This window comes from Loxodonta africana, chromosome 7 (assembly GCF_030014295.1).
Source record: "Loxodonta africana isolate mLoxAfr1 chromosome 7, mLoxAfr1.hap2, whole genome shotgun sequence".
Classification (NCBI taxonomy): Eukaryota; Metazoa; Chordata; class Mammalia; order Proboscidea; family Elephantidae; genus Loxodonta; species Loxodonta africana.
The window spans coordinates 57,183,894-57,209,862 of record NC_087348.1 but is presented as its reverse complement, the minus strand read 5'-3'; the positions used below and the strand labels follow the sequence as shown (position 1 = coordinate 57,209,862).

General features: G+C 38.1%; 1 protein-coding gene across 1 annotated transcript in view; it reads left to right on the top strand.

Moving 5' to 3' along the window:
* The window catches only part of ANO3 (anoctamin 3), a 529,603-nt gene that overhangs the window by 337,958 nt on the left and 165,676 nt on the right, over window positions 1-25,969 (top strand). Inside the window, exon 5 of the mRNA XM_023550773.2 lies at window positions 11,982-12,103. Coding sequence (XP_023406541.1) covers window positions 11,982-12,103 — 122 coding nt within the window. The remainder of the gene's footprint in view (window positions 1-11,981; window positions 12,104-25,969) is intronic.

Sequence of the window (25,969 nt, the reverse complement as noted above, 5' to 3'; positions counted from 1 at the left end):
GGAAGGGTGGTATTCAATTATGAAATATATTTGGGGAAGAGTTGGTTAAAGAAAGCCAATAATGTTGGAAGCTTGGACTTCTGTTGTTTGTTTTTCCTTTCATTCTTTTTATTGCCATCTCGGAGCCTTTAGTTCTGCTTTTTATAGATCATCTCACAAAGCTAAGACATCATTCTACCCCCCACCCCTTCTCTCACTTCCTCCCCCTTAGTCATTCTGGGAAGTATGGATCCATGTAACATGAATGAATTTGAAATCCTGGTGCAGTGATATTGCCCATTTCTCCTGGAAACGTTTCTACATTGCTTACTCTTTTTTCTTCTTAGTATTCTGGAAAATAACAAGGGCAGAGAATTCCACATTAATAAGCAAGTCATGCTTGCCTCTGCCCCTGCCTATGTTGTTATGCTGTTAGGTGCCATCAAGTCCGTTCTGACTCAGAGTGACCCTATGTACAACAGAAGTAAAAACACTACCCAGTCCTGCGCCATCCTCACAATCATTGTTATGCTTGAGCCCATTGTTGCAACCACTGTGTCAATCCATCTCATTGAGAGGCTTCCTCTTTTTCACTGACCCTCTACTTTACCAAGCATAATGTTCTTCTCCAGGGCTTGGTCTCCCTCCTGATAGTATGTCCATAGTATGTGAGATTAAGTCTCGCCGTCCTTGCTTCTCAGGAGCATTCTGGCTATACTTCTTCTGAGACTGATTTCTTTGTTCTAATACAGTCTGTGGTATATTAAATATTCTTCACCAATACCATAATTCAAAAGTGTCAATTCTTTTTCAGTCTCCTTATTGATTGTCCGGCTTTCCCATGCCTATGAGACAATCGAAAATACTCTTTTCCTAGGCCCCTGTGTACACTGTATTAAAATGAGGAAGCATAAAAATGAAATATACAGAATTTGCAGGGCCCTCTGAGACCAACACAATCTGAGTACAATCAGCCTTTGAGTACAACCAGCTGAAACACATATCTATCTAATCTTGTGAAGTCAGTGTTGTGCTAATATGAAATGAGTCCCTCAGGAAGTGGTTTATATGAATGTGTTAGGGCATTGTTTTTTTTTTTTTTTTTTTTTATTGGTTTCTACAAGCTTAATAGTTTAGATTGGTGGAGTACCTGTTGGCCTCATTTCTTAAACAATTATAGTCAACTGATTACATGGTAATTTTGTTTAATTCTATAATATTAGATAATATCTTCTAGTTTTCATTATGTTTTTCCAATAGCATTTCATAATATGATGATATAAGAAAGAACTTTCTAATAACATTGCCAATCTATTTAAGAATTATGGAAATAAGGGAACTTCATTGGAAGAACATAACATTTTCCAGTTGTGATAGCCTCACCAAAAAAAAAAAAAAAACCCACTGCCTTCGAGTCGATTCCGATTCATAGCGACCCTATAAGACAGAGTAGAACTGCCCCATAGAGTTTCCAAGGAGCGCCAGCCTCACAGTCACATTAAATCTTTTGAATTATTTACTGAACACATTCAGTAAGTTCTCTTTGCTCAGTTTTCAAAGTGTATTCAGAATCTAACCATTGCATACCACCTCCACTGCTGCACCGTAGTCCAATCCGTCACCATCTCTTGGTAGAAAAATGCAGTGAGCTCCCAACTGATTTCCCTCCTCCAACTCTTGCCTCCTTTCAAGCTGTTTTCCATACAACAGTTACAGGAAGCTTTACAAAAAAAGAAAATTAAATCTTATCACTTCTTTACTCAGACCCCTCCAGCGGTTTCCCACTACACTTAAAACAAAATGTATATACCTTAAAGACAGTGGCATTTGCAGGGCATAGACCTGACCTCTCTCGGCCATTTCCTAAGGCTTCCCCTCACTCGCTGTGCTGCAGCCAAACCAACCTTTTTGTATTCCTTGTTCTTACTAAGCTTTCTCTTACCCCATGGCCCTACACTAAAATGTAGCAAGTTCACATTCCTCTCACTTTCTGTCTCCTAATCTTGATTTATTTTTCTTCATGATACTCGTTGTTGGGTGCCCTTAAGTCAATTCTGACTCATAGCCACCCCATGTGACAGGGTAGAACTGCCACATAGGGTTTTGTTTGCTGTAATCTTTACAGAAGCAGATTGACAGGTTTTTTCTCGTGAGGAGACCCTGGGTGGATTTGAACTGCCAACCTTTTAGTTAGTAGCCAAGGGCTTAACCATTTTGCCACCATGCCTCCTCTCATAATACTTATCATTACCTAAAATTTTGTGATTTTTCGTTTTTCTCTCTGTCTGTTTTCAGAGAACAGAGACTTTGCCAATCTTTTTCACAACTATAGCCCTAAAATCAAGAACAGTACCTGGCACATAGTAAGTGCCCAGTGTATATTTCTAGGATTAGTGAAAAGACAGATGAATGGATAAAGGCAAAGTAGGTAATAACATGCACACATCTTTGGAGATTCTGCTGCAGAATCTGCCCATAACTTTGCTCTTTGTAATGTCATCCATTACTGTGATTTTTCTCACCTGTTAGGTATCATGTCTTTAATTTTCTTACTGAGGACCTAATCTGAATATATTCCTTTTTGTAGAGAATTTAAAGACCTGAAAGTTATCCTTCTTCTTAAGTAGTAGGGGAGTTACCTTTCTAACATTACTCTGATGTGAAATTCTCTCTAATACTCCAAGGCATGTATGTACTCCCTCGTCCCTATTATTATAGCACTTTGAATATAGCCCTATTCATATTCAGTTTGTTACCTAAATGTAGGCCCTACCCAGTGTAGCTCTGAGTCAATGAAAGTACACTGACGTGAGGAAGTAGAAGGATGTTTATTGCAAGCATGCAGGCAAGGAGCAAGGAGGTATATATTTCAAATCAAGGTCCCTGACAAAGGGAAGCAGAACCTTTTATACTGTCCCTCACAAGGAAGTACATACAAACAACACGGATCACATAGGTTATCATGGCATTGTAGGCACAATAAGACAAATTGCATTTTTTTGCTTTTAGTATGTATAGAAAATGGCAGGTAAGTTCCACCTGGGGCAGGGATTTTTTTAATAGTCAAGTAGGTTTTATTGAGGCTTAGGCTACTTTGGAAACCCTGGTGGCCTAGTGGTTAAGTGCTACAGCTGCTAACCAAAGGGTCGGCAGTTCGAATCCTCCAGGCGCTCCTTGGAAACTCTATGGTGCAGTTCTACTCTGCCCTACAGGGTCGCTATGAGTCGGAATCGACTCGATGGCACTGGGTTTGTTTCTTGTTTTTTTTTTTTTTGGCACGCTACTTTAGAACATTTTTGAGGCTAGTAAACTGGTTTTAACTGGTTGAAGTCAGAAACAGAGTTACAGGCAGTGCTCAGTGTCTTGAGGACAATGGATAGGAGGAGAAGGTCTTGTTTGATAGTGGCTGAGCTGCTGCTGGCTGCACTCACTGTCAAGTTCACTAGATCATGTTTTATTCATATTACCTAGCACATACAATTTACTCAGCAATAAGCAGATAAACGATCATTGGGTAAATGTAAATAAGGATGGATGAGAACCCTGAAACAATGATCAAAGTGTGTATTTGCAGGATTTGCCTTGTTATGGCATTGACTGAGTATAGCTTCATCGGTACCCTCATTGTGACTGACTAGTGTCAAGACTTTAGGTGAACAATGATAGGATTAGGAAAAGTTGGTAACAAAGAAACTGCAAAGAGTTAATACGTTTGGATCCTCGTTTTCACCAGACTCTAAGCACTGGGTAAACCGTATGTAGATAATTAGATTTATTCTTGCCCTGAAGCTTTTGTGGAATAATAACTTTAAAATTCACGGAATTTATTATCAGTGAGAAGACCTAGTTTCAAGAACCAACTCTCTCACTTACTAGCTGGGTATACACTGTTGTTGCCTCCGTTTCCTGATATGTGAGATGGAGATGTTAATATTACAATTTAATTTCTCCTTATAATGCAAATAGAGATTTTTTAAACAGAATTTAATTCATAGTTTTCGTGAGTCTCAAGTGAGAGTGTATATGCAAACCAAACCAAACCTGTTGTCGTCGAGTCGATTCCAACTCTTAGTGACCCTATAGGACAGAATAGAACTGCTCCATAAGTTTTCCGAGGAGCGGCTGGTGGATTCAAACTGCGTAAATTATAAAATAGGAAGAAAACCTTACATAACATTATTATTTTAGTCTGCAGCCTCAATTACTCTGGCAATATTGGAGCAAACTATTCTTAGCAATATATAGAAAGGTTGTACAGTAGCAATAGAGACAAACTAATAGTCTTACTCATGTATATCTAAAATTGTACAAGAGCTACCTCATCCATTTCAAGATGTTCTTGCAGTTACAATGCAATGCAACACAGCAGTGAAATAAAATTTCATCATAATAACGAAGAACAACTGTACTGGAATAACTTGGCTATTAAAATTACACTCCTGGAGGTTACCCTGCGTTTGTGTTATGATCATAAATTAATTATAGTAGCTTCATATATTGATCATGCCCCTCTCGTTTTGAACTGATGCTGGCTTGCAAACAAAATTTACAACACTTAGTGCATTCCTGGAGCCCTGCTGGCACAGTGCTTAAGAGCTCAGCGGCTGACCAAAAGGTTGGCAGTTCAAATCCACCAGCCACTCCTTGGAAACCCTATGGACTCTGTTCTGTAGAGTCACTATGAGTCAGAATCAACTCAAGAGCAACTCGTTTGGCTTTGGTTAATGCATTCTTACTTGACTCAGTATGAGTTTCCATCATAAATCATATTATTGATGATTAGGAAAATGATTTACAGATTAAATTTATAATTCCCCATTGGCATACGCTAGCTATTACATAATATCTACCTAGGCTTTAATATAGAAGACATGACTTTTGTGGTAGCCCCAAACTACAAAATTTGTAGATTCCTAAATACTAGAAATTGTCTACTTTGTATGGGTTATCTCATTTAATCCCTAGAACTACTCTACGAGAAAATTTTATTACTTTATTCCCAATTATCAGATTAAGAAACTATAACTGACCCACTGCCACCCAACTAATAGATGACAGAACCAGGATGTTAACCTTTTTTTTTTTTCCTTAAACCAATGTTAACTCTCTTTGCATTATATCATACTCCTTCCTTCAACATAGTAAATGACTTATTTAAGCTTTGAGGACTCCCTTTTCAAGGATGTATATCTTCCTGTCATTCTGCCAGTAGAGAGCAGCAAGAATGACATTGATCAAAATCAAAATTATCCTGTTATTCTTGTACCAGAAAGCTGCAGTATATTTGTTACTAAAAGTCTATTTTTCTTAATTATTGAACTTCCTGGGTTTTGAGACATTATCAATTGCAATAAGCCATTGCCATCAAGTAGATTCCAACTCATAGCGACCATATACTGACCCTTTAGGACAGAGTAGAACTGCCCCATAGAGTTTCCAAGAAACCTGGTGAATTCGAACTACCAACCTTTTAGTTAGCAGCCATAGCACTTAACCACTGTGCCACCAGGGTTTCCATCAATTGTAATAAGTGCCATTAAATTAATAAAAGCTTTTAGGAAAATGGATAGCCACCATGTTAAATAAGGTGTCTGGGTGGAGCAAACAGTTTGCTCTCAACTACTAATCTAAATTTGGTAGTTTGAATCCACCCAGAGGTACCACAGAAGAAAGTCCTGCCAGTCTGCTTCTGTAAAGGTTATAGCCAAGAAAATCCTATGGAGCAGTTGTACTCTGTAACACATGGAGTCACCATAAGTAAAAATCAACTCGACAGCAATGAGTATACCATGCTAAATATATGCATGAGTTGTTTACCTCATCCAGATTTCAGAAATGCTAAAATCTAATGAGAGGATATTTAACAGCAAGGAACCGGGTTCAGCTGGGTTGGAGGATCAAGGGTAGGGTTTATGGTGTTATGGATTTGAGTTGTGTTGTAAATCCTAGCCTCTATACCTGTGGTTATAATCCCATTTCAGAATGGATTGTCTTTGTTATGTCAATAAGACAGGATTAGAGTAGAATGTGTCTTGAGTTGATCTCTTATGAAATATAAAAGAAGCAGATTAAGCAAGCAGAGGTGGGGAGAAGATAGACGCCTAGCCATATGGAGATCTCTAAGGAACCAGGAAACAGAAGCTGGAAAGACAACCACGTTCCCCCAGAGCCAACAGAGAAATAAAGCCTTTCCTTAGAGCCGGTGCCCTGAATTTGAACATCTAGCCTCCTAAACCGTGAGAGAATAGATTTTTATTAGGTAAAGCCATCCACTTGTGGTATTACTATTACAGCAGCATAGGATAATGAAGACAGGTTGTAAGGGGTAGTAAGAAGCTGGATTATACATGTCCAATAACTAGTGACATGACCAATATAGACTCTGGATTCACTTAGAGCTATGAAAATATTGGAGGATTTTGAGAAGAGGTTTAGGGTGCTTTTGCTTAGGATTTAAAGGGTCACTCTGGCAGCTCTTGCGGTAGGGGCAAAATATAGAAATAGAAAGACCAGTTAGGAAGCTTATACAGACTTCTGATCAAGGTATGGAAACACCGGTGGTGTAGTGATTAAGTGCTATGGCTGTTAACCAAAAGGTCAGTTGTTGGAATCCAGCAGGTACTCCTCTGAAACTATGTGGGGCAGTTCTACTCTGTCCAATAGAGTCATTATGAGTCAGAATTGGCTCAATGGCAACAGGTTTTTTTTTTTTTTTTTTGTCAAGATATGGCGATGACTTGGACTAAGGAACTATATTCAGGTGTTGATAAATGGTCAAGTTTTAGAAGTAAGTGAGACAAGATTTGCTGTCATGTAAATTCATTTATTCACTCAACAGATATTTATTGAATGCAAAGTACATATCAGACCTTATTCTAGGTGATAGGGATAAAGAAATGAATAAATAAATAAATAAATAAGACAATAAGCTTGGTCCATAAAATGTTAATGAGAGATACATAAATAAATGAAGATAAATGGGTAAAAATGTACTGCTTTATGCTAAGCCAATGTAATGTATTTAAGTATCATTTATGGGCAAAAGAGAATCTCAGGGGTCAAGATGACTCCTAGTTTTTGGGTCTGTGGAAACAAAAGAATGGAGTTGCTATTTGTTAAGATGACAATTGTTTCTCCATTTTATTATCCATGCTGTAGAACTCATTGCCATCGAGTCGATTCCTACTCATAGCAACACTACAGGACAGAGTAGAACTAGCCCATAGAGTTTCCAAGGAGCGGCCAGTGGTTAGCAGGTGAACACTTAACCACTGTACCACCAGACTACATAGAATGGAGGAACATTTTTGTCAAAAGCTTTTCTTTCTTTTAGGTCATGATTTTAGGGTAATCGCCAGCTATGCTCTTGAAACATATTGACAAAATTTGTTCCAAAAGTTCTACTAATTTATTTATTTTCTTTTTTTTATTGTACTTTAGATGAAGGTTTACAGAACAAACTAGCTTCCCATTAAACAGTTAGTACACATATTGTTTTATGACATTGCTTAACAACCCCATGGCATGTCAACACTCTCCCTTCTCAACCTTAGGTTCCCTATTACTAGCTGTCCTGACCCCTCCTGCCTTCTAGCCCTTACTCCTGGACTGACGTGCCCCTTTAGTCTCATTTTGTTTTATGCGCCTGTCTAATCTTTGAGTGAAGGGTGAACTTCAGGAGTGCTTCATTACGAGCTGAAAGGGTGTCCAGGGGCCATACTCTCAGGATTTCTGCAGTCTCTGTCAGGCCAGCAAGTCCGATCTTTCTTTTTGAGTTAGAATTTTGTTCTACATTTTTCGTCAGCTCCATCTGGGACCCTCTATTGTGATCCCTGTCAGAGCAGACAGTGGTTGTAGCTGGGCACCATCTAGTAGTATTATACTCAGTCTGGTGGAGGCTGTGGTAGATGTGGTCCATTAGTCCTTTATACTAATCTTTCCCTTTTATCTTTAGTTTTCTTCATTCTTCCTTGCTCCCAGAGGGGTGAGACGAGTGGAGCATCCTTCATGGCCGCTCACAGGCTTTTAAGACCCCAGACACTACTCACCAAAGTAGGACGTAGAATATTTTCTTTATAAACTATGTTATGCCAATTGAGCTAGATGTTCTCCAAGACCATGGTCCCCACAACCCACAGCCAGGCATTTCGGCCCCTCAGGGGGTTTGGATGTGTCTATGCAGCTTCCATGATCTTGCCTTGTACATATTGTGCTGGTTTCCCCAGTACTGTGTACAGTCTGACCTTTCACCAGAGTTTTACTCATTTATATTGGTACAAAAGGAAAAAAAAAATCTGTTCTGGGTTGAGGAGGGATTTTATGAACATCCTAAAAGGCAGTGTTACCACTTACATTATAGTGACAAAAGTTTACGTTCTTCCTACCAAGAAAACTATCATTAGATAAATTACAGAAAAGTTCTTCTGGGTGATTTCAAGACAAATGACAGTGAAAAAGGTAAACATACACGCATCCCTAACAGTAAAAGGAAGTTTAAATTATAACATTAAGATCAGGATTTTCAAAAATAACCAGTACTATTTTTCTTTTCCTTATTTTTTTATTTTTCCATGAACTAGCCTATTAAAGATCAAGCTGTGTTAGACTCTACAGAAAATTAAAAACAAACAAACCACCACCACCACAACAAAATGATAAAGATCCTTGCTATTAGGATAACTTAGTCTAATTTCAGCAAAATTAAAGGAAGCCAAAAGAAAACAAAGTATGCTAGAACTCAGAAGGCAAAATGATCAGTTCAAGTTGGGTCTTGGGGAAGGAGAGCAGTAGAAGATTTGAAAAGGCTTTGTGATGAGGTTAGCTTTTGGCAAGACTTCCAGAATTGACTAAGATTTTCTCCAGCAAGATGTGTAAGGTAAGGATGTTCCTCTTCCAGGAATCTTTGTGTTATAGTAATTAAAGAGGGAAAAAAAAAAGTCAAACCAAACCAAAACAAACAAAAAAGGCTCTGCCTAAAAAATTAATTTGTGAGTAAAATAGAAGATTGAAATGAGTGAAGAAACTTACACACATTTTTCTGTATTTCTTGTGTTCTATGGGAAATGAAATACATTAATTTAAATTGGCATTTTGTCTTTTGGAAACATTAAATTAGTAATCAAATCATTTTGAGAGCTTAGAGGATCCTTAAAGACCTCGATAAACCTGTTCATTTTGTAGATGAGGAAATAGAGACAAGTAAAGGGATTACATGGCTGTTGTTGTTATTGTTAGGTGCCCTTGAGTCAGTTCTGACTCATAGCAACCCTATGTACCACAGAACAAAACACTGCCCAGTCGTGTGCCGACCTTACAATCGATGTTATGCTTGAGCCCATTGTTGCAGCCATGGTATCAATCCATCTCGTTGAGGGTCTTTTTCTTTTCTGCTGATCCTGTACTTACCAAACATGATGTCCTTCTCCAGGGACTGATCTCTCTTGACAACATGTCCAAAGTGTGCAAGATGCAGTCTCGCCATCATTGCTTCTAAGGAGCAATCTGGTTATACTTCTTCCAAGACAAATCTATTCGTTCTTCTGACAGTACATAGTATATTCAATATTCTCCACAAATACCACAGTTCAAAGGTGTAAATTCTCTGGTCTTCCTTATTCATTGACCAGCTTTCACATGTATATGGTGTGATTGAAAATGCCATGCCTTGGTTAGGAGCACCTTAGTCTTCAAGGTGACATCTTTGCTTTTCAACACTTTAAACAGGACCTTTGCAGCAGATTTGCCCAATGCAATGTGTCTTTTGATTTCTTGACTGCTGCTTCCGTGGGTGTTGATTGTGGATCCAAGTAAAATGAAATCCTTCACAACTTCAGTCTTTTCTGTTTATCATGATGTGGCTTATTGGTCCAGTTGTGAGGATTTTTGTTTTCTTTATGTTGAGGCATAATCCATACTGAGGGCTGTGGTCTTTGATCTTCATCAGTAAATGCTTCAAGTCCTCTTCACTTTCAGGAAGCAAGGTTGTGTCATCTGCATAATGCAGGTTGTTAATGAGTCTTCCTCCAATCCTGATGCCCAGTTCTTCTTCATATAGTCCAGCTTCTCGAATTATTTGCTCAGCATACAGATGAAATAGATATGGTGAAAGTATACAACCCTGATGCACACTTTTCCTGACTTTAAACCCCACAGTATTCCCTTGTTCTCTCTGAACAACTGCCTCTTGATCTATGTACAGGTTTCTCATAAGCACAATTAAGTGTTCTGGAATTCCCATTCTTAGCAATGTCATCCATTATTTTTTATGACCCACACAGTTGAATGCCTTTGCATAGTCAATAAAACACAGGTAAACATCCTTCTGGTATTCGCTGCTTTCAGCCAGGATCCATCTCACATCAGCGATGATATCCCTGGTTCCACATCCTCTTCTGAATCTGGCCTGAATTCCTGGAAGTTCCTTGTTGATGTACTGCTGCAGCTGCTTTTAAATGATCTTCAGCAAAATTTTGCTTGCATGTGATAGTAATGATATTGTTTGATAATTTCCATATTCAATTGGATCACCTTTCTAGGGAATAGGCATAAATATGGATTCCTTCCAGTCAGTTGCCCAGCTAGCTATCTTCCAAATTTCTTGGCATAGACGAGTGAGCACTTCCAGCGCTGCATCTGTTTGTTGAGATAGCTCAACTGCTATTCTGTCAATTCATGGAGCCTTGTTTTTCACCAATGCCTTCAGTGAAGCTTGGACGTCTTCCTTCAGTACCATTGGTTCCTGATTATATCCTACCTCTTGAAATGGTTGAACTTCAACTAATTCTTTTTGGTATAACAACTCTGTATATTCCGTCTTCTTTTGATGCTTACTGTGTCATTTAATATTTTCCTCATAGAATCCTTCACTGTTGCAACTCAAGGCTTAAATTTTTTCTTCAGTTTTTTCAGCTGGAGAAACACCAAGCATGTTTTTCCTTTTTGGTTATCTATCTCCAGCTCTTTGCACACGTCAGGATAGTACTTTACTTTGTCTTCTCGAGCCGCCCTTTGAAATCTGTTCAGATCATTTACTTCATCATCATTACATGGCTAGGAAGTGGCAAACGTAGAATGAGAAATGAGATCTTTATGATGAGCAGACTATGCTCAGTACACAGGAAACGCACGCCGTTTCTCTATTGCTGTTAACCACCTAAAGAACCATTGCTTGCTCTTGAATATTAAGAAAGAAAGAGAGGGGAAGAGAAGAACAGAGGAAAGGGAGAAAGAGAGAGGAGGAAAAGGAGGGAGGGAGGGGGAAAAGTAAGGAAACAGAGGGAAGGGAAAGAAAGGGAACAAAATAGAAACACTAAGCACTCTGTGCCCTAGATATCTGAAGGGACTGCCTGGTAGTGAATAGTTAAGATTGCTAGTTGGTGAGTTTTATCTGCGTCATTCTCATTCACGGAAATTTTATGCAAAATACACAGTAAGGAAATAGTCTTATGTAAAACAGAGATTCCAAACTGACAAGTTGGTGGGGATTCAGGAGATGGTCCAACAAATTAACTCCCAAAGTTCAGTTCTTTTTCACATATATAATAGTCCAAGGCAAATCCATGTTTTATACTTGTTATTTTTTCTGTCTGGATCCTTCTTCCTTCAGTTTACCTGCATGGCGGACTACCTCACCTCTTCAGATCTTTGCTCTAATGTTACTGTTCTCTGTAATAAAATAACATTACCACATCAGAAGTGGTAATGTGTTCAACATAGTTTGCACGATATTAAGTTTACTTTCAAAAAGTTTAAGTGTATTTATTAGGAGAAATGCCTTTAATTCTTAGGAAAATCACTGCCTGTTTGATGGCTATCACTATCGGTATTAACAGACAAGCTTTATGTGATCACTTTTTTTATGCTTATTGATTGGATGAAACAATCATGTAAGTCTATGCTTAGCTAAACTTTGGGAAAACATGAAAACCAGAGAAACTGATACATTTAAACAGAGAGAAAAAGGAGGATAAAAACGGATTTAATTTTTTCTTTCTTTTTTCTAGCCCTAGGAAAAGATAAGGATTACGTGGATGAGTCAGAACATGCAAATTATGACCGATCTCGGCTCATTAGAGACTCTGTTATCAAAGATAAGCCTGAACCCAAGCCAAAATTATTGTCTAAGGTAATGAAAACTAAGTTATCGATAAGTTATTTATAAACCTTCACTTTTAAAACCTTTCAGTTCTTTTCGCTATTAGTCGACATGGTTAGTTTTGCTCTGGAGTGTGTAAGAGAACACACAGGTTAATATACATCTTGAAGATTTCAAAAGTGTGAAGTTATGAGTAGGCATCATATTTATTTACATTATTGAACAGAATTTTTTTAACGTAATCTGAAATGTAAAATTCATCAGTAATATATTTTGGGAAGTTTATTCTTTTTTGAAATTTTTTTGAAAGGCAGCATAGTTAAATGAGAACATGGGTTTTAGTACCAAATGGACCAGGATTTGAATTTCAGTTCTACAACTTAATAGTTATGACAACTTGAGCAATTTAATTAAACTTACTGGGCCTTGATTTCCTCATCTGTAAAATCTGAACCGCGTTTTCTACTTTACAAACTTTTTTGAAGATTAGATTATCATGTGAAAATATGCAGTGCATAGTAAAAGCTGACTATATGGCAAGTTTTTATAATGTGAGGTCTGAGAATATCTCACTAAAACTGTAGTTTTCCAACAAATAAATAATTGTGCTGTAGTTCAGTTTTATAAACTTCTGGATTCAAAAATACCAGTATCTCTCAAGCAAATGTTTTTGTGTCCTCTTCAAAGCCTCTAAGTGTGGTCATGCAAAACCAGAGGCCAATTGATGCTGTTTTCTTTTACCATTATTGGTCTGTAATTTCCTTTTTAGTGTGGTGTCTTTGCCTAGTTTGGGTATCAGGGTTATGCTGGCTTCATAGAATGAATTCAGAAGTATCCCTTCCTTTTCTAAGTTCTGAAATTGTTTGAGTAGTACTGGTGCAAACTCTTCTCTGAATGTTTGATAGAATTCTTCAGTGAAGCCATCTGGGCCAGGGTTTTTGGGGGGGGGGGGGGAATTTTTTTTAATTACCTTTTCAACCTCTTCTCTCGTTACGAATATGTTCAGATTTTCCATCTCAATTTGAGTTAGTTTAAGTAGATAATATGTTTCTAGAAATTTGTCCATTTCCCCTATGTTTTCAAATTTTTGGGGTTATAGTTTTTCATACTACTCTGTCATGATCCTTTTTATTTCAGTTGGGTCTGTTGTAATATCCCCTATTCCATTTCTTTTTTGGGTTATTTGCATATTATCCCGTTTTTCTTTTGTCATTTTTGCCAGTGGTTTGCCAATTTTACTGATCCTTTCAAAGAACCAACTTTTGGTTTTGCTGATTCTTTCTATTGTTTTTCTCTTCTCTGTTTCATTTATTTCTGCTCTGGCCTTTATTATTTCCTTTCTTCTATGGCAGTGGGCTTCTTTAGCTGTTCTCTTTCTATTTGTTCAAGTTGTATAGCTAAAGTTTTGATTTTGTACCTTTCTTGTTTTTGATCCATGCATCTATTGCTATAAATTGACTCTCAGCACTTCTGCTATGTCCCAAAGGTTTTGATATGATGTGTTTTCATTTGCCTTCGATTTTAAGAATTTTTTTTTACTCCATCTTTGATTTCTTCTAGTACACAGTGATTTTTAAGCAAGGTGTTATTCAGTTTCCATGTATTTGATTTTTTTCCTTGCCCTTCCTGTTATTTATTTCTACTTTGATGGTTTTGTGATCAGAGAAGATGCTTTGTATTAACCCAGTGTTTTGGATTTTGTTGAGGGTTGCTTTGTGGCCTAAGATGTGGTCTATTATGGAGAATGTTCCATGTGCCTTGGAAAAGAATGTGTACTTTGCTGCTGTTGGGTGGAGTGTTCTATGTCTATGTCAAGTTAGTTGATTGTGGCCTTTAGATCTTCTGTATCTTTGTTGAGTTTCTTTCTATTTTGGAGCCCTTTCATTGGCTACATAAATATTTTTTATGGTTATATGCTCATGATGGATTGTCTCTTTATCATTATATAATGTTCTTCCTTGTCTTTTATGGTGAATTTTGTTTTAAAGTCTATTTTATCTGAGATTAGTATTGCCACTTCTGCTCTTTTTTGGTTGCTGTTTGCTTGATATAGTTTTTTCTATCTTTTGATTTTTAATGTATTTATATCTTTGCTTCAATTTTGCTTTTTGTCAAGAAGGGGCAGGGACAACACATGAGGCTAGCTGGGTAGGAGAACAGAAAGGAAGGCAAAAAGAGAGAAGAAACCAAAAAAAAAAAAAAAGGTGCTGAGGGAGCCTGTTGGTGGGATGGCGGGAACCTAGGGAGGGTGTGTGTCAGTGGTTCTCTAGCTGAGCAATGTGGCACAGCCCATTAAGAAGGAGCAAGGATGACACACAGGGCTAGTTGGGTGGGAGAAAGAAAAGGAAGAAAGGGAGAGTCGGAGAAGAAACAAAAAACAGCCAAAAAAAACAGTAACAAGAAATTTACATATAGGAAAATTATAGCAATCACAAAATGGAGGACAACCACACAGTACAGGAATCATGGCCTAATCAGGTAGACACATATTTTTGGGGGACACAATTCAATCCATGACAATTACATAGGTTGGTATCTGGCTGATGCTATCCTGTGTCCTAAATTCAGGTTGTTTTTGGATGTTGTTGGTTCTCTAACCAAAGAACTCTGCTTAATAATTCTCATAAGCTTGATTGGTTTTTACATATTACCTTAATTTCTGTTTATTTGGAAATACCCTAATTTCACCATCATATTTGAGTGAGAGTTTTTCAGGATACGTTATTCTTGGTTGGCAATTTTTTTTTTTTTTCATGATTTTATGTGGGTCATCCGATTTCCTTCTTACCTGCCTGGTTTCTGCCAAGTAATCAAAGCTTAGTCTTATTGTTTTCCCTTTGTATGTGACTTTTCATTTTTCTCCAGCTGCACTCAGGAATCTTTCTTTGTCTTTGGTTTTAGTGAGTGTGATTATGATATGTCTTGGTGATTTTCTTTTGGGGTCTATTCTATATGGGGTTTGTTGACCTTCTTGAGGAAACCCTAGTGGCGTAGTGGTTTAGTGCTATGGCTGCTAACCAAAGGGTCGGCAGTTCAAATCCATCAGGTACTCCTTGGAAACTCTATGGGGCAGTTCTACTCTGTCCTATAGGGTCGCTATGAGTCGGAGTCAACTCGACAGCACTAGGGTTTTATAACTTTCATGGCATTAGGGAAGTTTTCTGTTAGCAAATCTTCAGTGATCCTCTCTATGTTTCCATTTTTTCCCTCTATACTGGAACTCCGATCACAAGCAAATTTTGTTTTTGATTGTATTCCACATTGCTCTCAGGGTTTCTTCATTTTAAGTCATTCTTTTCTCTGATTTTTCCTCAAATAAAGTGGTATTCAAGCCTCTGTCTTCAATTTTGCGTTTTATCAGGAAGGGGTAGGGACAGCTTATGGGGCTAACTGGGTGGAAGAAAGGAAAGGAAGGAAGGGAGAGAGAGAGAGAGAGAGAAGAAACTGAAAAAAAAATGGTGCTGAGGGAGCCTACTGGTGGGGTGGCATGGACCCAGGGAGGCCATGTGTCAGTGGTTCTCTAGTGGAGCAGGGTAGCACAGCCCATCAAGAAGGAGCGAGGATGACACAAGGGGCTAGGTAGGTGGGAGAAAGGAAAGAAGGAAGGGAGGGCGAGAGAAGAAACAAAAAACAGCCAAAACAACAACAACAAAAAAAAAAAATGGCACTGAAGGAGCTGGCTCATGGGGTGGGGCAGACCCAGATGGCAGTGAGCTGTTATTTCTCTGTCCAAGCAACTATGGACCATTGGAAAGCAGTGGAAGCCATGTAGAGGGAAGTAGGGTGGTGAGTGGGAAAACATGTATCCCTGGTTACTGGGTGCTCTGTCCCCTGCTTAGAGCTCCATGAAGTTGTCTTCCCATACTCCCTGTCTGCCATTTTTGATAGCTGAGGTCCAAGATGATGAATCCATGCTGTGTTAGTTGGTAGGGAACCTCCACTCTGTAGCTCTCGTTGTTCTGTGTTCTCTTGTCAGTTTCTTATTCCATTCAGCTCTTGATCACATTCTTTATGCCTTCATTTGATGCTTAGGGTTCCAGAATTGACATTTGTATCTATTTAACTTAGTTTTTTAGGTCTTTGCTATAGAGGGATGACATGGTGCTTCTGTCTACAGTGCCACGTTCATCTGCATGGATTTTTTGGTATATTATATGGGTTTATCTTGACAGTAACTCCAAAAATAATGTATATTTTTTACCCCCATTTCTTAGATAAACAAATAAAGGCTCAGAGTGTCTAAGTAACTTCCCTATTATCATGTGGCTAGTACTTTTTTTTTTTTTAGTACGTAGTGGTCAAGTATTATATGTAGGTAACGACAGTGTTAAGCACTGTTCTATACTGAACATGAGAAAGGCATGTGCAAGGGACTGTAGAAGCTACTAAACTAGAATAATCGGGAGTCAGGAAACTGTTAGCATTCCTGGGAAATGATCATGGAACATTAGGGACAGTGGCTTTTAAGCGTTCCTCAATATTTTATGCTTAAGAAGAAAATAAAAGTTATGCTCCAGTGCTCAGATCCTGATGAATTGCAAACTACCTCTCCCTTCCCTGCTACGTATAACCCTTCCCTCCCTATTCCCACTTCCTCCACTCACATTGTCATGCAGACTTTTTTATTATTATTATTGTGGTGACAATATACATACCAAAACATGCATCAATACAGTAATTTCCACATTTACAATTAAATGACATTGATTACATTTTTCCTGTTGTGCCATCTTTATTGCTACCCTTTTCCAAAATAGTCCACCACCATTAACATAAATTCATTGCCCCTCAAATAAAAACTCCACCTTTCCCTCTCCTTCCTGCCTCTGGTAACCATTAATCATCTTTGGTTTCTATATATTTGCTTATTCCATATAAGTGAGATCATACAGTTTTTGTCCTTTTGTGACTGACTTATTTCACTCAGCATAATGTTTTCAAGGTTATCCATATTGTGGCATACATCAGAACTTCATTACTCTTTACAGTTGTGTAATATCACACTGTATGTATATATCCCATTTTGTTTATCCATTCATCTGTTGATGGACGTCATTTATTTCCACCATATGGCTATTGTGAGAAGTACTGTAATGAACACTGATGTACAAGTTTCTATTTGTGTTCCTCCCTTCACTTCTTCTGGGTATATACTTAGGATTGAGATTGCTGGGTCATATGGTAGTGCTGTGTTCAACTTTTTGAGGAACCACCGAACTGTTTTCCTCAGTGGCTGCACCATTTTATATTTCCACCAGCAATAGATGAATAGTTTCTAGTTTTTCTACAACCATGCCAACATCTGCTGTCCCCCACCCCTGCTTTTTTTTTTAAATAATGGCCATTCTAATGGGGGTGAAATTATACCTGTAGTTTTGATTTGCATCTCCCTAATGTCTATAGGGCTGTTGTGAGTCGGTATTGACTCAGCAGCAATGGGTTTGGTTTGGGTTTAATGGCTAATACCCCATGGGCAGTTCTACTCTGTCCTGTAAGGTCTCTATGAGTTGGAATCAACTTGGCAGCAATGGGCTTGATTCTTGAAGGAAGATGTGGCAGTCTGCTTCCGTAAAGATTTACAGCCTTTGAAATCCTTTGGGGGCAGTTGTACTCTGTTCCTTAGAATTCCTATGAGTCGGAATCAACTCAGTGGCAACAGGTAATGGCTAATGATATTGAACATCTTTCCATGTGCTTGTTGGCCATTTGAATGTCCTCTTTGGTGAATTGTCTATTCAAGGCCTTTGCTCATTTTTTGATTGTTTTTTTGTTCTTACATGCAGACTTTTTAACCCCACAAAATGAGTCAAAGTGTGAATATTAATTTATTTGATCATCTAGCACTGTTCTCAAGGGAGAAAAATTTTTCAACAAAAGTAAATAAAACACTTGTGTTTATTGAATATTTTCTGATGCTTGTAAATAATTTACTTATTATTAATTTTGTTGTTGCTGACTTACTTGGAAGATACAGACCAGGATTCCAGATGAGGATTCCAGCCATGGAAACCTTTAAGATTTTACCAATCACTTCATGCTACAGTAATCTACCATATGTTTAAAGATTTCAAACTGCCGTGGGAAGTTAAATTTTCTTATTGCATGAGAATGCTGGAAAATCCATTTTTAAGCATGCTGATTTAAACCCAGTGCTGTCTTTAGTCAAGGCTGTATCCATGAAGTGGCTGCTTCTTAGGTTCAGTGTCTTATCGATCCCCATTACAAGCTGTCCTATGAAGGTTTTCTTGACAGATTAAATGTAACCCTTTTTTGCATATAACCATTTAAACATTAGCCATGGGAAGCAAAAACATTCTACGTATTTTTGTTGTTGTTGTTAACAGCTGATTCTACTGTGCTCAGATTACAGTCACTTCATTGTATGCAGCCCAGAGCCAACACCATGCAGTGTCAAGTTTAATAGATGCTGTATTTTTCAGAAACCACACAGGTGTCTATTATTCCTTTCTCCAGTGAACAAGAAAATGAAACAATTTCCTTGAAAAGCTGAAAAAAAATGTATGGGAAACACTAGTGAATACTACTTATCTGTCAAAAAAGCATTACCTGGTTCACCAATAAAAAGTTTACACTGAAACATATCTTCCTTCCATTTTTGTGTTAATACACCCAGCTCATTCAAATAGCATAAGAATATGCAAGAAATTATTGAAAAATGACACTAAGATCATCAAATTGTCACTGACATATGACTAAATGTCACGTAGGTGAATCATACATAGACACTATTAACCAATGACACATGAAGGCAGCTCCTTCGCCCACCACGTCACCACTCCCCTAAAAAAAAAATAAATTAACAAAAAGCAATACCGGAGCTCTTATAAAGAGATTTGTCTTTTTTTAAAAAAATCATTATTCAGACTCAGGCGTTTAAAGAGTTGTCTAAAAACCCTCCAGTCAAATGCTTTGTGCAGGATTCAATATGTAACACTCTAGCTAATGGAAAAAGCAGGTGGTGGAAAGAAGAACTTTCTGTTGTCATGCCGAAGAGTGCTTTAAAGAAGATTGTCATTTGAGACTCTGTTGTCAGCAATGAAGGATTCCAAATACAGCTGAACCCAGAATTCTGACTGTGGTAGGTTTAAAAGTATATCACTCTAGGAATTCTGTATAACTTTCATGTTTATCTAAAAATATATAGAGAAGCCAACTAAGGATAACTGATACTGATTTCAGAATTTGGAATGAGTGTGTCTGTTATAATTTTTCAAATAAGAAAGAGTGTGATCTAAGTGTGTCGGTTTTAAGTATCAGAGTGCTTACCTTGCATGTGAAACACCTCTTAGGTTTTAACTGCTAAAGGTCTTTAATTATTGATTTCATAGAAATAGCCATTCAAAAAACTTACTCTATAAATAGTTTTTAATTTAAAAATATAAAATATAGCTATAGAATAAGTCTTCTCGAATGTTCTTAAAAATTGTTTCTGTACATCATTTTTACTAAATAAAATAGATTGTTCAGTAAAGTAGGAAGTCTGAAGGGAAAAATTCTGAATTTAGAGAGGCAGTTCTCATAGCATTCACTGTTAGAATAAATGAATGACTATGAACTGAACTACGTTGTGATTTAAGCTAGGGGAAATATTTTTCAGTCTGCTTTAATTATTTTCTTGTGGCTTTAAAAATGATATAAAAAATTTTTGTCTCATTCTAAAAGCCTTATTTTCATTTCTTTGTTTAAAAACGTGAAATGCTCCCATTTGGAGATTCCATTTATAAATCTATATTTGAGGTTAAATCATTTAAAATGGGTAATCTCTGAAATGGACATAAGTGCTTTTTTTGGTTCTTAGAAAATAAACACTTAAAAATATTCTTTGCATATCATTTAATATATACAAAACAATGAGCAGGAATATATTCTCTGTCACTTCCACTGAGGGAATCTATAAAGCTCACCTATTAAAATGTTTATTACATTGAAAGCACAATAGAAAAACACACCCTGTGTTCCAGCATAGCTTGTTCTACTGAGAAAGGGTTGGCTTTCAATGAATCTATTGTTTTCGGTCAATAAAATGGGTGGAAAGAGAATAATATATGATAGTCTAAGTAACAACTCTTAGTACAATGCCTATTCCATTGTAGACATTTAGTCAATATTGCATTTGTCTCTTCCCTTTAGTTTCTTTTTAACTTTTTAATGATAATTTACCCTTGCTTCATTAATGTTTAGTATTTCTTTGGATCTTATTACATGGCATTCAGGGTCACAGTTTATATCCAGTTGTGCAGGTCAGGTAACTCAGATGTTTGAATCCAGTTTAAAGTCCCACCTTCAGTGATTAATTGTCCATCTTCTTTGTACTTAGTGATACTCCGTGGCCCAAGTACCCAGCTCTGTTTATTAGGACATTCCATATATGGAAAACTATTGATTTCCTTTAAAATAAAATAACTGAAATTGCTCTGGGAAAAATCTACCCCAAAGACAAAATGGCGGATAATCACCTGGAGCAACTCAGTGTTTGAAGTGTCTTAGGAGAAGTAGGGAATGCAGTTTTTCCATAATTATACCTGATTTTAAGGGAATTATTTTTTTTACTACTCAGCCATCAGTATGAAAGTAACTTTATATTTGGGGACTCTTTCCCCCAGGGCCTCTTTAAGAGTATGTGGTACTTAATTACACTTGATGTTCATAAGAAATATGTATTTTACTTATCTTAAAAGCATACTTATAAGCAGAATGTTCGCTAATTGTTTGATGAGAATATAAAGGAGAATTCTCTCTTTGGACTTTTTTTTGTTCAATACAATGGTAGATTGCACTCAGTGGTATTTTAAGGTTCAAATCTCACGTTCTAAGAAACTTTGGCTACGGCAACTTTTAAACACACGCGTCCTTTTCTAAACAGTTATCTTACAACAGTGATTGTCAAACTAGTGGACCTCAGAATCACCTGGAGGTCTTGTTAAAACAGGTGACTGGGCTCCACCTCAGAGCTCATGACACATAATTCCAGTTGAGGCTTGAGAATTTGCCATTTCTAGCAAATTCCAAGGTGGTGTTGATTAAGTGTCCTGGCGGAGCAGTGATTAAAGCCCTGGGCTGCTAACTAAAAGGCTGATAGTTCAAACCCACCAGCTGCTCTGTGGGAGACAGATGTAGCAATCTACTTCTGTAAAGATTTAAAGCCTTGGAAAGCCTATGGGCAGTTCTAATCTCTCCTGTAGGATGGCTATGAGTCTGAATGACTTCACAGAGGTAGATCTGGCTGTGGTTTTTGGTTGATGCTGCTGGTGCAGGGACTACATCTGAGCCCCCTGTCTTAAATTTCCCCTAAATATCTCCAGTGTCTTCTGCATTTTGAGAGCCCATCACATGTCAAACTCTGTTGTTAAGTCTGGGTATGCATTGATGAATAAAACAGGCAAAATTCCTACCCTTGTGAAGTTTGTAGTCTATTGGACAGGTCAGAAAATAAATAAACCGACACATAAATATCTCTCTACAAATTGCCATAAATGCCTGAAGGAAATAAATTGTGTATAGAATAGTGGAAGAGTAACTACTTGGAGTGATCAAGGAAACAACCTCTCAGAAGTTGTTAAAAGCAAGAACAGGGGTGCGAAGCCAACCAGGGTGAAAGTGAGAGAAAGAGGCATTCAAGGCAGAGGACTGGCCGCTGTGAAGGCCCTGAGGTGGAATATTGGGAATCTGATCTGTGGCCTGGGTGGCGGGAGCGTAGGGAGTGAGTAATAAAATGGCTCAGGATGACATGGACAGAATTCAACAGGCACAGTATTGCAGAAGGCCTTGTAAACCCTGAAGAGAGCGTGAGTTTCATTCTAAATTTAAAGGGAATACCTGAACGGTTTTGAGTAAGGGGCAACATTGGATCTCTGTCTTCCGAAGACCACACTGACTGTGCAAATGACTCAGGGGGAACAAGGGCAGAAGTGGGGATGGCATTACAGCAGTCCAGCTGAAAGGTGTTGGTGGTTTGGGGTCGAGTAGTTGCAGTTAGGTGGATACATCAGGTATTGTTTATAACAGCAACATATGGAAACCACTTAGGTATTTTACCACAGAAATAGCAATCTGATCTCTCAGGGAATTTATGTTTGTTTGTTTTGGCATGTGTCTCACTTGTAGGATCATTCTTCTTACACATTGTCTGACTAGTAGAGCCTATGGAAAGTCTGGTGGCATAGTGGTTAAGAGCTATGGCTGCTAACCAAAATGTTGGCACTTCGAATCCACCAGGTGCTCCTTGGAAGCTCTAGAGGCAGTTCTACCGTATCCTATAGGGTTGCTTTGAGTTGCAGTCAACTCGATGGCAATGTGTTTGGTTTTTTGGATCAGGTCAATAAAGCCACCTTATTTGGTGAGCCCCAGCTGCCATGTCAACTCTACATTTAATTTCTAGTGCAGCAATTGTCTCATTCATCATATAGTTTAAAGTGCCTGTTATATGTCAGTCATTTGTCATTTAATACCTACCACTTGCTTTATTAACTTACTCTTCTTTTATGCACATGTATTCCCAATCTCATCTCCAACACAAAATGTCATTGTTTAACAACTACAGCAGTAATCTGCATTATTCTATACTAATCACTTAGATAAATCAACTATCTCCATAGTCGGACTATAAGGGTCATGTCTGCCTAGTTCACTATTTTTTACTCATTCCAAAAATAGTAACTAGTACAGAAGACATCTGTCAGTTTGTCATACTGTGGAGGCTTGCCTATTGCTGTTATGCTGGATCCTGGGCCACTGGTATTCAAATTCCAGCAGGATCACCCATGGCAGACAGGTTTCAGCTGAGCTTCCAGACTAAGACAGACTAAGAAGAAGAACCCGGCAGTTTACTTCTGAAAAGAATTGGCCAGTGAAAACCTTAAGAGTAGCAGTGAAACAAAGACACATTGCATTGGGCAAATGTGCTGCAAAAGACCTCTTTAAAATGTTAAAAAGCAAAGGTGTAACCTTGAAGACTAAGGTGGGCCTGACCCAAGCCATGGTGTTTTCAATCACCTCACATGCATGCAAAAGCTGGACAATAAATAAGGAAGACTGAAGAATAATTGACACTTTTGAATTATGGTGTTGGTGAAGAATATTGAATATACCACGGACTGCCAAAAGAACGAACAAATCTGTCTTGGAAGAAGTACAACCAGAATATTCCTTAGGAGCAAGGATGGCGAGATTCTGTCTCATGTACTGTGGACATGTTATCAGTAGGGATCAGTCCAGGGGGAAGGACATCATGCTTGGTAAAGTAGAGGGTCAGCAAAAAAGAGAAAGACTCTTGTCATGGATTGAAATGTGTCCCCCCAAAAATATGTGTCAATTTGGTTAGGCCATGATTCCCAGCATTGTGTGGTTGTCCTCCATTTTATGATTGTAATTTTATGTTGAGAGCATTAGGATGGGATTGTAACACCACCCTTACTCAGGTCACCTCCCTGATCCAAGGTAAAGGGAGTTTCCCTGGGGTATGGCCTGCACCACCTTTTCTCTGTCAAGACATAAAAGGTAAGGGAAGCAAGCAGAGAGTTGGGGATCTCATGCCACCAACAAAGCAGCACCGGGAGCAGAGCATCTTCTTTGGACCCGGGGTCCCTGTGCCTGAATAGCTCCTTGACCAGGGAAGATTGAGGACAAGGACCTTCCTCCAGGGCCAACAAAGAGAGAAAGCCTTCACCTGGAGCTGATGCCTTGAATTTAGCTTGCTAGACTGTGAGAAAATAAATTTCTCTTTGCTAAAGCCATTCACTTGGGGTACTTCTGTTATGGCAGCTCTAGGTGACTAAGACAACCCTCAACAAAATGGATTGACACATTGGCTGCAACAATGGGCTCAAGCATAACAATGATTGTGAGGATGGCACAGGACCGGGCAGTGTTTCATTCTGTTGTACATAGGGTAGCTATGAGTTGGTAGTTACTCAGCGGCACCAAACAACAACAACGAACACTAAATAAAAATATAAGTACAGGCAGTCCTTGGGTTACAAATATCTAACTTACATACAACCTGTAGTTACAAACTAACCCCTATAAAATGTATTATATAAAAAAATTTGAGGTACATACAATGGTTTGTAATAACCAATGGCACAACTTTGCAACATGCAGCAAGACAGTATTTTCATTGCTATTGTCGTTAGGTGCTGTCTAGTCAGTTCTGACTCTTAGCGACCCTGTATACAACAGAAGGAAACACTGCCAGGTCCTGTGCCATGCTCATAATTGTTAAGTTTGAGCCCATTGTTGCAGCCACTGTGTCAGTACATCTGATCAAGAGTCTTCCTCTTTTTCACTGACCTTCTTACCAAGCATGATGTACTTCTCCAGGGACTGGTCCCTCTTGATAAAGTCGAAAGTACGTGAGATGAAGTCTCGCCATCCTCTCTTCTAAGAAGCATTCCAGCTGTACTTCTTCAAAGACAGATTTGTTCACACTTTAGCAGTCCATGATATATTAGATATTATTTGTGAACATCATAATTCAAAGGCATCAATTATTCTTAGGTCTTCCTTATTCATTTTCCAGCTTTTGCATGCATATGAGGCAATCGAAAATACCATGGCTTGAGTCAGAGGTTTTTTGCAGCAGATTTGCCCAATGCAATACATCGTTTGATTTCTGGACTACAATAATGGTAATTATTATTATTACTGTATTATGATAGTTTCATGTATCTGGAAGTGTTTCTTTAATGTTTTTTTAATGCATAGAAAGGTACATTATATACTGTATGTTAAGACAAACATTTGACTAACTGGCATTAAAAACTGTACCTAACCGTTCTTCTGACTTATGTACAAACTCAACTTAAAGACAGACTGACTTAGGAGCAGACTTACAGACGTAGACTGCCGCATCTTTCTCCTGTGGCATGGTTTAGCAGCGAGCGCTTAGCTGCTGTGCCTCTAGGGCTTCTTCCATAAAGATTACAGTCTGAAAAGCCCTATGGGGCAGTTCTACTCTGTCCTATAGGGTTGCTATAAGTCAGAATCGACAGACACAATGACACCTAACAACAACAGCAACTGTATTTTTTTTTTTTTTTTTAGTCCTACTTCATGAGTGAGGAACCCAGTTAACACAGAGTTCAGTAAAGCCCCAATCCACATAGCTATTTAAGAGGCAGAGCTAGAATTTAAATCTAGGTTTACTTCCAAAGCGTAAACTTTTAACACTTGTTTTCGCTGGATCCCATATGGTGGAAAGAAAGAGGTAAGGTAAAGAAAAAGACACAATTCTTAGCATGTAATAGGTACTTAATAAATATTTTCTTGTTCAAACTGGTTTGTGAAGGATTTCACTTTAATACCCATTTCATTCACCTGATTGCTGTTCATGTCTCTGTCCCCATGGCCTTGAATAAGTGTCTAGGAGAGAGTAGGCAATCAAAAAAGATACGTCCATGTATAATGGATTAGTGTATCTCCAGCACATAGCTCAGAGTAGTTGCCAAACTCATTATACATGTTTATTCATTTGTGTGTGTGTGTGTGTGTGTGTACATTTCCATGCTCTTGCTTTTTAGGTTAATAAAGTTTAAATGCACCTGAGTGTTAATAACCTGGTTTTCCTGAAATTTTATTTTTTTCCATCCCTTGCTCATTGACATGTTTTGTCACTGTCCATACAAGAGGCTCTGGAAGGGATTGGTGTGGGCAGTTCCTGGGGCAATATTGGCTAAAAGACGATCAATGACTTAGTGATCTCTCACAGAATCACAGTCTGTGTTTGGCTTCTAAATGGGAGTGCATTAGAAAAGATTTGCGCTAGTCAATCAGCAGCAAAGAGCCAATGTTTCTATCTTCCAATGCCCTGAATGTTCCTGGCTATGTTTTCATTTCATTTTATATAATAATGAATTATCTATTACCTTTTTTCAGCTT